Genomic DNA, 14,983 nt, shown 5'->3' with positions numbered 1-14,983 from the left:
TTTTTTAAGGGATTTTCCCTTATGCTGAATAGGCTTCCTCGCGAGAAAAGGGAAAACTTGGCAGCTATGGTGCATGCACACGAAAGCTCATACCAAAATAAAAACTTAGTTGGTCTTTAAGGTGCTACTGAAGGAATTTTTTTTATTTTGCTTACACACAAGTTAGCCACATTCATCAAAGGCACTTTCTAACATTAGTTAAAGGTTTGTCTGCAGGGTTTGGCCATTTCATTGTTTCATGCTGATGGCTTCTGGGGATTAGCCTCTTAATTGCTCTAATATCAGTTCCTGATCATGCCATAGGCAGAGTTTTAGCGATTTGTTGACCTGCATTTTTGAAAAAAAAAACAATAATGCCATTTTACTATTAAACATGAAAAGAAAAAATTAACATGAGAAACTCAGTAATTAAAGCCTTCAGATATACTCTGCATGGAAACAGAAACTGAAAATGGAGCAATTAAAGATAGGCATTTCCCAGGGCCATTAAGAGCCTGTTAATCACTAATCCCTAGCTGGATCAACAGGAAGTGACACAACAGGCAGGTCTTACAAACTTGAAACCTTTAATTAAAGGCACAGGAACTCAGGAAAGCTGGAATAGTGCTTTGTCTGTCCCCAGTGGGCAGGCTGGTGCTGCAGTTGCATTTTATTGCTAAAAACGTTTTCAAAAGTTACAAATCATAAAATATGCCAGAGGACAATACATAACAGCGAGGATTTGGCAGTGGTGTCCCCTGGATTCTCTGCAAAACGTAAGTGAACAAAGAATAGCAATTCCAGAAGAAAGGGCTGGAGTGGAATGCTAGATAATAATGCATAGGGTGAAAAGTGTGTTTCATGCAGCAGCATACAATTTTCCAATATAGAAAATAAACAGGACTAAAGGTCGGTGTGTGGTTTGTTTCAGTCATTAGTTTATTGTTTGGCAGATGCAAGGACAGAAGAACAAGGCAAATCAGGACTGTGCAGAGTAGGACCTACAAAGCTTTAACAAACCCCACCAGCCATGTGCTGTGGCCTACGGTATCACGTACACAACAGCTCACCCACCGCTATTCTTTTGTCCTAGCTGGGCAGGAAAAGCAGAAAAGCCTATATATGGAGAAGTGCCCTCCATAGCTAGCAGGTAGTATGATACATTGTAAGGTGTGTAGGTCTAGGCTAGATAGTACCATTCTGCAATAGTCTGCATATTCAGCTTCAGGAATAACCATCATATGACTTCCTTTGTTTGTAAGTCATATAAAGACATTTGCATTCTTGCCCTCTCATGCAGCATTAGGAAGCAGTTGAAGGACAGTCAAGCTAACCTCACACGTTTGACTTCTTTTTCAATAATTGTATAGAGGAAACAGTTCTCTTCAGTGGATTTGCAACCAACAGTTCCCTCTAACACAAATCAGGGGTACTTAATAAAATAACAATAAACACATGCCTGTTTTTAGGATGGGCCTCTTCTTTCTCCCTTCCTCCCCATCTTCTGCCCCCGGCACTATTGTGAAAAGTCAGACAGCCCCAAAAAAGTTACATTTAAAATAAAGCAATGTAGGTATTTGCATTTGCATGTTGGCAATTTGCAAAAATGTGTCAGTGGGCAAAATAAGATTTGGTTATTTTGATGTGTATCTATCTAGTGCCTGCCATTACTTGAATATTTTGTTGTTTAATCCCAATACAAGGACTGACTCTCTCTCTCCCCCCTTGCCCCCGCCCCCACCTTGTTTCTTACAAGGCTTCATATCTTTTTGGAACCAGTTTTAGGCTTAGAATAATTAAGCTGCAATCCTGTTTGCCACTCACAGGGGAGTGGTCGCATTGAACTCAGTGGGGCTTAGTCATGCATAGGATTGCAGTATTTTAAAAATGTTAAGTGTAAGACTCCCTGCTCTCTTCATTCTGTATGAGCCATTTGCTTTCTGCCCTGTTTCTGGAGCTGCTGTCTTGCTCAGCATCCCCACATATGATAAGGAGAAGGAGAAGTTCATCCTGTGATCGCTATAAAAGCAAATCTCTGGAAAACCATCTGTATTGTTGTCTATAGCCGTAAACCATTTCATTGTAGTGGGCCTTTGTCCGATTGAACAGATAACCCTCCTGTCAAAATCAAGGAGGATACTCATCAAGCCTCTGGGATTTTGGATGTCTTCTTAGGGGCAAATCCAAGGTACCCTTTTGTGCCACCTGTCTTTATGTTCCACTGTCTAACTCCCCCACTCCCGTCCTTCCTTTTTTTATTCTGGAGGATTTTATTATCTGGGCCACGTATGGTGAATGTGATACGATTCTAATCTGCATTCATTTTATTTAAGATTCATCTACTGACACCAAAAAGGGACCCAGAGCAGGGTGCAAACATTACAAAAACCACAATTTTACAATCCAGTTTACATCTTTTGTTGAGGTTCGCTATTAACACTGTCTCTGAAACAAATTGTTTCAAATTGGGTTTATAAAAATACTGTGTGGTTTTCACTAGGATCCCTATGGGCCACCAATGGGGCTTCAAACTTAAATATCAGAAGGGCACCCTGAGGATCTCTTAACAGTGAAGGCATAACTAATCTGTGTTGAATTATTTTGTTCTTTTGCACTCATGTTCAGAGACATGAGAAGTATTTAACTGGGTGAGTACAAGGTCCATTTTCCTCCATCATTTTTGTCAGAATCTCAGCAACCATTAGACATGAGGCCTTCCACCAGAAATTGGCTAAAATGGGCCACAATCTTTCTGCCTGTGCCATATTTAAAACATTGCCTACTAGTTATCTTTCACAAAGTGTTTTTTGAGCTAAATTCCATTCCAGTTCACCAAAACTTCAACAACAACATTTTGAATTCAGCAGAGAATTTGATATCAACTCTTAGATGCATTTAAACTATGTCTAAAGTAGCAGAGAGAGAAAACTGAAACCTTCATTTCTGTTGTGTTCTGTCGCTTTGCGGGCTGCTTTTGTCAACCATCTTCCCTCCACAAAAACAGGAAATTACAGAATGCAGAAAAGCATACATGTCCTACAAAAGAGATACACACATCCACATATTTAAAAGGTTACATAAATTCCAAGGCCACTGATACATTCAGCCAGCATTTGTACAAAGTTGCAGAAACAAAACAAAATGAAAGTTGCAGAAACATACTATCACTGTCAAGGAATATTTGTTGCCATCCTTGTGACATTGTTCTGAATACTGCAACGAAATCCAAGCATTCTGATGCTTGTTTGTATGATGTTCATTTACAATGAAGCTTTATGATGTTCATTTACAATGAAGCTTTAGTTGAGAGAGAGAGAAGCAACATCTAGTAAAGTACCGGTAGTTCTGGCTTGTTGTTGTGCACATTGCTTCATTACATTTCCAGTAATGCACTCTTAAGTGCAATAGATCTGCTCTAAAGATTAAACATCTGCTGTGAAGGGAGGGGAGAATGGAAAATAATTCAAATGCCAGAGGATTCTGCCTCCTCTCACCAATTTAGATTTATTGGTAAAAAGAAGTGTGCATGCACATGAAAGCTCATACCAATGACAAACTTAGTTGGTCTCTAAGGTGCTAATGGAAGGAATTTTTTAAATTTTGTTTCATCTGAGAAGGCAAGGTTACTGGTGGGGTGGAGTGAGAGATGGCTGTCACTTCCTCTTCATGACAAGCTTATATAGTGTATTGAACTATGCACACAGTAATGAGATAAAGTACTGCATTGTTGTGCAAGTACAGGCTGGGGCATCGTAACATCTGCAAAACAGGAAGATGTCCAAAGAATAATGTCTGCCTTTGCTGTAGTGAAACCATGAAGACAATGTGCAGTAGCTGATAGCTCAGTTACATCTACTTCTTCTTTAAAATTGTCTTTACAGACTGAGATTAATGAAAGGCTACAAACGCAGCAAGAGGCCTATTCTGCAAGAATAGACAAGCTGAAGAAGGCCTGAAAGAACTGAGCCAGCAGAGGGATGGTGGTGTCTTACACTTGCTATATAAAACACAGGACAGCAAGCCCTGTGATGTGTTTCTATTACCTACAGTCAGCATAATTGGGACGCTGTTTCATCATCCAGAAAGCACTGTTCTTTAGCATAGCACATCTATTTTTATATTATTTGAGTGTTCTATGAAACAAGAAATAAAATTAAACTTTAATTGTTGGTTGGTTGGTTTAAATCTGAGAGTCATCAGCGTTGTGAAATTTCCCCCTATATGTGTGTTGGTGGGAGACATTCAGAACATCCAAGGTCTTAAAAGTATTGTAACCTTCCGGGGGATCATAAACAAGCAATCTCTTACCTAGAATAGTTACGTCATCCCTTAGGGATTGATTGAGCGGTCTGTTTCAGGCCCGTGTAAGTTTTGCATGTAGCCAGTCATAAATCCATTCTGTCCCATTTCTCATTTATCTGTTTTAAAAAGAATGAGAACATGTTATTTAAAGCCATACTTTATGTCATTGGGTGCATTTCTAAACATTTTTATTATAAAATAGGCTTTTTTAGCATTGCTTTTTGAGACAAGCGCCCTATCATAAAATTCAAAGCACTCTGAAGGATAGTTTAAGGTCCAATGTTTGTACTAGTCTGGGAGGTACAAACAAGGCCAGTTAGGGCAATGAAGCAATATTGCGAATGTAGCCATATCCTAGATCTGTATAATAGTATTATGTTGTTGGCAAGTTTAATTTTCGATCCTTTTCTTAAAATTTCTTAGCATTTCTATTGCCAGACTCTCCTGAATTAATATTACCAGCTATTCAGACCATTATGCACTATGCTTGAGATCATAATGCAAAGCCCATGTTTGTCTTTTTATGGACTAGGCCTGACTTTCATCTGCTTTAGTGAACTCTGAAGATCAACTGATACCCCCTGCCACCTCCCAGGTTTTATGGAGGCCCTCGGAGCTCTATAAAACACTTTGAAGATTAAAAAAGTGCTATATAAGTGTGCAACGATGCTGATTTGTTCGACTTCACACATATGCTGGACATCTGTGCACTTAAAAAACGGCTAAGTGAAGCCCAAGTCCTGTATGATAAGAGGCCCACTAAAGTGAATAAAATTTAATTGTGTTGATTATATTAAGCACAGTTGGGACTTGATTAGGGTCTTATTGGGAAATGGAAACAAGGGACGAAAACCTGCTGGAAAGAAAAAATGAGAAAGCATTATAAATGCACACGTAACATGCAGAAGAGAATGGTTTGTTGATATGTAGGTAGACTCCATTTGGCTGCTCTTTTAACAGCTCGTCACGAATGAGACCCTTTTGGAAAGTGATGTGTCAAGGGTGGTTGGTGCCTGATGACTCATTCAGACTTGCCAGTCACCGCTTGGTGCTGCAGCTTCATTTGGTAAGCAAGATTAGGCATTTGCCAGGTTCCCAAGGCTTGTGAGGGACCACCACCCTGAAAGAGCCATCATTTGGACTTCATATGGAGCACCCAAGAAAGTCTGAGGCAACATGAGAGAATTACCCATCTGCATGTCCTACCTCTTCCATGTTAAGGAGGCTGGGGTAAGGCACGCTTCCGCGCATGCGCGAAGCGCCGATAGAGCGCTTCTGCGCGCACATGCACTGCACAGATCACATCTGCACATCCGACGCCGCGGAACCCGGATGTAAACACTTCTGGGTCTGCGTCGTTCGTAAACGGAGGTAGGCGTAAACCAAGGTTCCACTCTATTCCATATGTATTTCTTAATGATGCAAAAGACTGTCCTGTATACAGCTAACAGAAATTCCATGCTTCTTGTGCCACTGTCATTCCCTTGAAGGCCATACTACTCTAAAAAGGAACAAGGTTGGTTTTGTTTTTAAGGCTTGCAACCATAGTCTCCCAGTTCATGGTTTGTGAGTGTTTCAATCTGGTCCATTAGTTTGACCCCAAGCCCATGCAGCCTTAATCTGGTCAGTGTGAAGATGGATGGGGCTGAGACTCTGGAGGAAGCCTGCCATTTCCATAGCCTTATGATGCTTCCTTGAATGCCTTGCTTTGTGTCCCATATGACTTCCCCATCCCAAGAATGAACATGCTCAGTTGACTCATCTGGGGGGGATTTAATCAGGTTTTCTGCATCCACACCAAGAATTGGAGAAGTTGTCTTGACCAAGCTTAAAAACTCCTGCCCACACTTCTGAGAGGCTGACGACTATTATTATTACTACTACTACTACTACTACTAGGGACCCAGGTGGCGCAGGGACCCAGGTGGCGCTGTGGTTAAACCACTGAGCCTAGGGCTTGCTGATCAGAAGGTCAGCGGTTTGAATCCCTGTGACGGGGTGAGCTCCCGTTGCTTGGTCCCAGCTCCTGCCAACCTAGCAGTTCGAAAGCACGTCAAAATGCAAGTAGATAAATAGGAACCGCTACAGCGGGAAGGTAAACGACGTTTCCGTGTGCTGCTCTGGTTTGCCAGAAGCGGCTTTGTCATGCTGGCCACATGACCTGGAAGCTATACGCTGGCTCCCTCGGCCAATAATGCGAGATGAGCGCGCAACCCCAGAGTCGGTCACGACTGGACCTAATGGTCAGGGGTCGCTTTACCTTTACCTTACTACTACTACTACTACTACTACTACTACTACTATTGGCAAATTTTCATTATTTTGGGGGAAAGTAACCAGCTAATGTGGAGAACAGAACTTACAACTAGAAAACTGAGAAACTAGAAAAGTGAAAGTTGATGGATTTTTCAATGGCCTGAGCTTTTATCTAGGTAATATTTGCCCAATTATACTAATTGTTCCAGTTTTGCCCAATTTGAGTTCTATCAGCTTATTTAGATAATTTTTATTTTGATCATTTATTAACTGAATGCAGTGAGTTTATAAGCAAAGGTTGCTTTGAGCTCTCTGTGACCTTTCTGGCATGCACAATATTGCAGACTCCAAGGGATATAAGTGTACAGTATAACAATTTTTTACATCCAGCCAACATTTACAAACAGTTGCCAAAGCAGCTTCTTTCTACTGCATAAAATAACCTGTGTGACATTGGGAATCAGATACCTCACTTGCTCTTTTTGTTTGTAAACCAATCATTCAGCGTAAAATATGTCTGTATACCAAACTAACCTGATTTCCCCCTTATTCTCACTAGTACACAGATACTTTGTTAATATTATATTTTAATACCTTTTTTCAATATTAAAAGCAGGGCAAAGTTTGCATTCACATAACACCAAAATTCAGTGATTGCCAAGAATGTCCCATACAGTAAAGTCTGCTTTCAGGTTGCTAGAATATTTTTTAATAGTTTGTGGCACATTGCTGCCTGCGCATGGTCAGTTCACACATGTTGTTTCTTTGGTGTGCACATAAGGTTTTGTAAACTACCCCCCCCCCCTAGCAAAAATAAATAAATTATGGTACATTCATCAGAGAGCCAAGTTTGACTGCAGTTCCCTATCAAGAGCATTTTGAGTTGCAAGCCTACATTTGCCCAGCATAATGTGTGAATGGGCTTCTCAAAAAGACTTACTTTAAATGAGGGTTTAAATTAAGTTGGGGTGGGGGGAGAGAAGGCAGGAGCCGCTGCTGGCTTTCCCAGAAACCAAATTGTCTTTTAACAGCTGGCAACTTTCAGTGTTCCATCATGGCTGCCCAATAGTGCCCTCTTGTTGTTACTATTTGCATACCAAGGCAGGACAGGACAGCTCAAGACTGGGAACTGACACTAGATCCCCCCCCCCCATTCCAGAGACCTAAAAGCAGTATGAAATGTGTGCATTTGTGATGCTCCCCCACCCCCCACCCCATCCCAATAACATCTTTTCGCCAGATATCAATAATGAGTCCCATTATTTCTAGGGGTTTTGGGGTAGGGTTGCAGAAAGAAGAACGCTGGAAATCATACATTAAACCACAGACAGCAAATATGTGTCATTTCCACCATCTGTACTCTGATGCACCAACACTTTACCATATAAAACTACTGTATTATAATACCTCATTTTGTTGTTTGTGAGAGAGGCAGCAAGGTTAAGATAATAAGACGGTTGTGAGCTTGAAGAGTTGCTGCGTCTGCTGCAATTCAGCTACCTTGAATTTTCATCTGGATATTTTACAGCACTTTTTGGGTCCACAATGCTGCCCTCCGTACATAAGGATTGTTTTGCTGAATCAGACCAAAGCGCTGTCTAATCTACTGTGCCGTTTCCACTACTACCGTAGCTGCCAACATGTTGCCTCTGGGCGCTTGCAAGCATAGCCTCTCCAGCATGTTGTATTTAAGGGAAAGCCACCCTTTATACGTGGTAATTCTATTTAGAAGTCATGATTGATAGCCATTGGAAGAGCTCCTTGAGATGGGAGAGGCTGTAAAATCAATACCGTCAAAATTGGAATGAAATCTCTGCGGAGCAAGGCTTTTATATTGTGCAACTCGCCAGAAAAGATCTATGTATGCAAACATGAGAATTCCGCCTTCTAATCCTCTCCTTTGTACTATCTGGTAGATATCAACTCCAAATGTTCCATTCTGCCTCATGCTCAGATTCATAATCTTCCCCAGAGCATAATATTCAAGAATTATCAAGACTACTCACAGGGAATGATTTTGTCCCTTGATTGAGTTCCAGCAAAAAGTTCTCAGTTCTCCCCCTTGCCAAATGCATGGTGTGGATCATACAAACCATTTTTTCCCAAGCCTTATTGACCCCCCACCCCAATCCTCGCCATAATAAACGCATTTCTGCTGGGGGGGGAGGGATTTGGCAGATGTTTGCAAATGAAGGTCTACCGCAAACTATGTTTCTGCATTGCAAAACATTCCTGTTTCTAGGAAGTGGTTGCTTATTTTTATAATTCAGGGAATACAGTCAAAATACCATGCATAGCATTCCTTAATATAATACCGAGCAGCATTGTTTGCAATATCTCCTTGTAACCACTGTAGTTTTGACAGATCAGCTTAAACATATGGCACCACGTTTGGAAACCGGGCCTTGGCTTTGGAATCATATTGCAGAGCTGGAACAAATCTGCCCAGTGTTTTGGTAGGAGAGTGCTATTCATTTGTGTTGGAAATTAGCTCTGTGGGTAGTGATAGAATCACATCATGCAACGGCAAATGTAGACGCAAGATTGTAAAAGCTGTCATAAGGGGATTCTCATCTGTAATACAAACCTGACTTCCCAACCTGCATTCTTAGCATTATTTTCAGCTTTAGTTGCTTGCCACATTAGAAGTCTCTAAGCAACTTGCAAAAATTTAAAAACAAAATGTAAATCTTTTTTGGGGGGGGAAACAAATGACAGTAGAAAACACACCAAAATCCATCAAAGAGACCTAGTGAAACAGCAGCAAAAGAAGTGCTGGATAAGCCACCAGTTCCCCCCACCCACCCCAACTATCAGGTGGACTATTCACCTGATGGCAGCTTCCAATGTGATCCTTGCTGTGGAACCATCTCCCCATTCTGACACCTCTTAAAAGTGCCTTTCTGTTTTCAGGCTTTTTGCTGGCATTTAATTTCAGCGGGTTATTTAATTTCACCTTATTTTAACACCTCCTGGGCTATCAACTACAAGTGATGTCTAAATGGTTGTACACAACCTCGAGGCTCAAGAAACAGGCAGAAGAAAAAAATATTTTGGGACTAGATAAATGTTTCTGCACATTTATGCTCCTTCATCATAACAAGGAGTAGGATTTGCAAACATTTTTTAAAATTGCAAATCTCTGCTGTTGGTGGTAATGTTACAGGCACTAGCCAGTCGGTGCCTTCCACAGCCATTCGTTCCTCCATCCAAGCTAAAACACGCCCCAAAGCATCCCCACCTCATGAATTCACCAGAAGGACACACGTGTATCTGTTCACTCAGTAAACTTCTCAGAGTATCAGGGGTGTTTTTAATCACCACTTTTAACATGTTAAATGTATTGACATACTCTGCATAAGGCGCTACATATTGAGCGTAATGCTGGTGGTCAACAAAAGAGGCTTAAAGACTGTCTGAAGGCAAATCTTTAAAAATGTAGTATAAACACTGACAACTGGGAAACCCTGGCCTGCGAGCGCTCCAGTTGGAGAACAGCCTTTACCAGAGGTGTCATGGGCTTTGAAGAAACTCGATCTCAGGACGCAAGGGAGAAATGTGCTAAGAGGAAGGCACGCTTGGCAAATCCACACCGTGATCAACCCCCGCCTGGAAACCAATGTCCCCACTGTGGAAGGACGTGTAGATCCAGAATTGGCCTCCCCAGTCACGGACCCATTGTAAAAATCGTGTTTATGGAAGACAATCTTACACAGCTACGAGTGATCGCCAAAGAAGAAGGAGGAGGAGGTGCTACATAAGACAATTTGGGGGGGTATGATGCACTTTGTGACATAATTGAGGAAGGACATATCTCAGTAGCGGGGCATGTCCTCATTTAAGTCCCTGGCTTCTCCAGGCAGGTCTGGGAAAGAGCCCTTCCTGAAACCTGGAAGGCTGTGTAGGCAATGCTGAACTAGATGGACCAATATCTGACTCGTTATAAATAGGCTTCCTGTGTTCTAATTGCATCCCACTGCATTATAGACAGTAAAAAAGGTAAAGGACCCCTGGACAGTTAAGTCCAGTCAAAGGCGACTGGGATTGTGACGCTCATCTTGCTTTCAGGCCAAGGGAGCCAGCGTTTGTCCACAGACAGTTTTCCAGGTGATGTGGCCAGCATGACTAAAACGCTTCTGGTGCAATGGAAGCCAGAGCACATGGAAATGCTGTTTACCTTCCTGCCACAGTGTTATCTATTTATCTACTTGCACTGGTGTGCTTTCGAACTGCTAGGTTGGCAGGACCTGGGACAGAGCAACGGGAGCTCACCCCGTGGCGGGGATTCGAACCGCCAACCTTCTGATCAGCAAGCCCAAGAGGCTCAGTGGTTTAGACCACAGTGCCGGACAGAGCTAAAGCTGGGCCTAAACCTTGCAGTATATGTCCTGCATCTCCTCCCCTCACCAAGCATCCCTGCAATGTCCGGGTGTGCAAAATAACACCGACACACCACACTTTCGTCTAATAACTTGAGCAGCAAGATGTTTGTGTTATTTGAAAAAATATTATGCCTGCTTTCTGGGCGCACAAGATGACATTCAGATACCGAGCGTTGATTGCTCATGGTTTATTCAGTGCCTTTAATAAAGTCTGAAGAGGTTTTCTTCTATGAGAAAATGTCTCTTTTGATTAATCAATTAAACTTGATGTTCCCCCTCTCCTCCCCAACAGTAAACACACTGGAAAAAGTATGCCCTTTGCCACCTGCCGACTAGCAGCACCTTCTTGCAACAAAGCGGAGCAAATTTTCTTCCAAGGGAAAGAGATGCGATTAGAAGTGGTAATAACAGGGCTTCGGGGCTTTAATCAATTTTGTTGGTAGATTAATCAACTAAAGGTTTGGCCTAGTATTGACAAGTACATATAGGGGACGGGCGCTTGCTGTTGTTTAGCTATGGTATTCTGCTGTGACAGAACCAGAATGCACCTCCTCCAATGTTAATGCAGCAATCCCAACTGAAGCATCTCTGACAGGTGGCCATCCAATCTCTGCCCAAAATCCTCCAAGGGGAGGAGAGACCACCACTTTCCGAGGGAGCCAGTTCCACAACAGCTATTGCTACCAGGAGGTTCTTCCTGATGTTTAGTTTGAATGAATCTCCTTTCTTGTAACTTCAAGTCATTAGCCTCCACAGCAGGAGAAACAAGTTTTCTCCATCTTCTATGTGACAGTCTATTATTATTATTATTATTATTATTATTATTATTATTATTAGCCATCCTTTATCAAGATTCCAGGGCAGTGGACAACATTAATGACACTTTTTACGGAGCACAAAAACATAATAAAAGGCATAAAAATAGACAGCATAATTATAAAATAATCATAATGACAGTCTCCCACCAACACCCACCAGCTGATTGTTTAACAGCCAAAGGCCTAGGTTAAGAGGAACGTTTTTGGCCAGCACAATAGACATGTAATGATGGTGCCAGGCAAGCCACTCTTAGATATTCAAAGATGGCTACCGCGGAACTAAGGGTAAGTCTATCGGAAATTTAGGCTGCAATCCTACACCCAGTTTCCTGGGAGTAAGCCCCATAGAACACAATGGGATTTACTTTTGATAATAATTTTTATGAGGCTATTATTGGACTGTGATTGAGAACAATGGGATTTACACTCGACCAGAAACATATACGATCGTGCCATTAATCATGGGTTTAAATTTATTGCATTTGGATGAATTGGGATTTTAATGCCTCTGTCTTCCATGGCATTGTCCTTTCTGGATGGAACCCAACATGAAGCCAAGCACTTCTCAAGCCCAGCAAAATAAATGGACTGATCTTGTTCTAACTCATATATTGGCTCATGGGGACATTAATATTTTCCTTTTTTGTCCATATGGGTTCTTTTGCCTGTGACTCGTTTTCCAAAGCATCACTGAATCTATTTGGTCGTTTAAGCATGGCTAAGTTCCATTGAGCCCCTATTATGATTTCTTAAATTTTTCTGTAGAACCTGCCGCTCATTTGTTAACCCCTTGCTATTGTTACAGATCTCATTCACACAAAAGCCTTTCTTCCATTTGAATGCTGAAGTTTTGTAAGGAAGTCATTCCGCTGGAAAGAAGTTTACAAGATCCTCAGACAAACGGTTTTAACAAAGATCAAACTCCCTTTTTTTAACATTGCCAGTTGAATTGAAAGATGGAATGGCCTAGATATAAGTCATGAATAATTTGAAAAGACTTCTCTCTTCTCTCTCTCTCTCTCTCTCTCTCTCTCTCTCTCTCTCTCTTTCTCGCTGAAAGCTCTCTCTCCCTCCCCTACCCTTCTCGAGGCATTGAAAGCTGAGGATTTTAGAAAAAGAGACTGAGGTGAGAAAAGGCAGTTTAATTTTGAAGATGATTATATAGGGTGTGAGTTTCCAACCTGAAGGATTTCATGACATGTTTTTTTTTTATTATTATCACACGTACTACAATATTCCTGCAAGGTGCTCGGTGGGACATAAAGATGCTTTCCAGGTGCCCCCACCCTTTCAAGCAGAGTACAGGATCAGGCCTGATTCAGGAATAGAACTGTGTGGCAATGCTTTTAATTGAGACTTTTCCCTGGGCCAATTGAGAAATATGGGTATGTAGGTCAAAACAAGCAGAGAAAGAAGATGTGTGGATTGTCACTTTTCATATGTATGATTGCTCTTTTCCCGTGCACAGTGCTTTTTTCGGGGAGGGGGGTTGTGTGGGGGTTCACATATCCCTAAACATTTTGTGAATCTAAGTTTGGCCTCATTGAGGGGCAGTATTTCAATATGAGTAGGAAAATGAGAGTACCCCTAAACATTTTTTTTTGGGGGGGAAGCACTGCCCGTGTATATTAAGGAACAGACACACTAGAAATTTACATGCAAAGAGGATAATAAAAAAGGATTTAGTTATATAATTTCTAGATTCCAAAAAGAGGTTATAGAAGAAGATGTGAAGCTGCTGAAGAAACCATATAGCATATTGCTAGAATGGGAAACAAAAGAGGAGGTTAAATCAGTTATGATTAAATGCGTGCAAGATACAGGACATCATATACAATTTGAGGACTGGGGGAAAATGTGGAAGGTAAATTTGAAATTTACAGTGTTCTCTGTTGAAGGAAAATTACATGAAAATGCTGTATAGATGGTATATTACACCAGTCAAAATGGTAAAAGATGTAGATGATAACGTCACCTGTGCACACCTAAGTCCCCATCTGTTAGCCTAACTTACCTCGCAGGGTTGTTGTGAAATGGGGAGGAGGAAAAATAATTACACCACCTCAAGTTCCTTGGAAGATAAAGGTGGTCTATAGATGTAATAAATAAACACAAATAAATAAAATCCTAAGCACATCGACTTACCAGTGGTGGCTGTTGTCCATTTGGACTAGTAGCGTGAAAGGCAGGGAGGTCAACAGTAGGTGGCAGCAGAGCCAACTGCTTCTATCCTCCTCACTGCTACATTCTAGAAAGGCACACCTGAGGCTAAAGAGGAAGAAGTAGACATCCAGGGCTACCTTCTGGACTAGATGTAAGAGAGCAAGCAGGTGGACTGCTGTGGGCCTTGTTTGCCCTCCACTGACATCTGTGAGCAAGTCCCAACTGAACACAGTCGGCTTCTCTTCTGAGCAGCCATGCAGAGGACTGCACTGTTGCCGTCACCAAGCATGGCAGGGCTTACTTCTCAACATGTGTCAGCATGTTTCGGATTGTGTGGCACGTGTAGCTGCTTGGAGGGAGATTCAGACTGTGACGACATTGCGTCTACCACTGGGCTGGGGAAGGAAATGCTTCTACTAGCTCCCCCAGGGAGGCTAAACCACATGGTGGCTCTTTCTACAGCCACACAGTAGTAACTGCTGCAAGAGAAGGAGAAGGAATTCTACTTTTCCTGAGAGGAGAGAGAAGTGAGAAGATGACCCACTTTCCAAATGATTATTATTCCATCTTCAAAGTGTTTGGAGCGCTATTCCAAGCAAGTTGAAAGGACAAAGACAAAAGGCTTCCAGGACCAGCTGCACCTTCATATGTGAGATTGTGTGTGTGTGTGTGTGTGCGTGCGCTCACGCTGGCACTCAGTTCCCAGTTTTTACAAGGGATGCTGATTTCATGTTTTGAGCCTAGCCAGCCTTCTCCAAACTGGCATCTCCAGATGTTTTCAACTAACTACAACTCCCATAACCCCCAGCGAACATGCCTGGGGCTGATGGAAGCTGCAGTCCAAAACATTTGAAGGGCACCAGGCATGGGCGTACCCAGGATCAAAACTAGGGGGGGGCAAGGGGAGGGGCCAAGGCACGGAAGGGGAGGGGCCACAAAGTGGGCGGGAACGGCGAACTCGCGCTCCGCCGGGCTGTGCCCCTCCCTAGAAGCAGGGCTGGTGGCCGGAGGCGGAGCCCAGCCCAGCGGAGCGCGAGTTCAGCGTTCCCGCCCGCCCGCCGCGCCGCGCTCTCTGGATCCCCG

The 14,983-nt window shown here is 42.4% G+C and overlaps 1 protein-coding gene across 6 annotated transcripts in view; it reads left to right on the top strand.

Annotated features, from left to right (window-relative positions):
- Positions 1-14,774, top strand: part of CABCOCO1 (ciliary associated calcium binding coiled-coil 1) — a 90,474-nt gene extending 75,700 nt beyond the window's left edge. For 3 of the 6 annotated variants that reach the window (XM_060274953.1, XM_035138103.2, XM_035138101.2), the window contains exon 8: positions 3,861-11,121. In XM_060274953.1, the coding sequence (XP_060130936.1) occupies positions 3,861-3,935 (75 nt within the window). In that variant the 3' untranslated portion in view covers positions 3,936-11,121. Of the gene's footprint in view, positions 1-2,065; positions 11,122-12,542 lie in introns of those variants that run through there. The other 3 variants (XR_009557630.1, XM_060274951.1, XM_060274952.1) reach the window with 3 other exon arrangements.
- Positions 14,775-14,983: the final 209 nt, after the last annotated feature.

This window comes from Zootoca vivipara, chromosome 5 (assembly GCF_963506605.1).
Source record: "Zootoca vivipara chromosome 5, rZooViv1.1, whole genome shotgun sequence".
NCBI lineage: Eukaryota > Metazoa > Chordata > Lepidosauria > Squamata > Lacertidae > Zootoca > Zootoca vivipara.
This window is presented reverse-complemented; position numbering and strand designations above follow the sequence as displayed.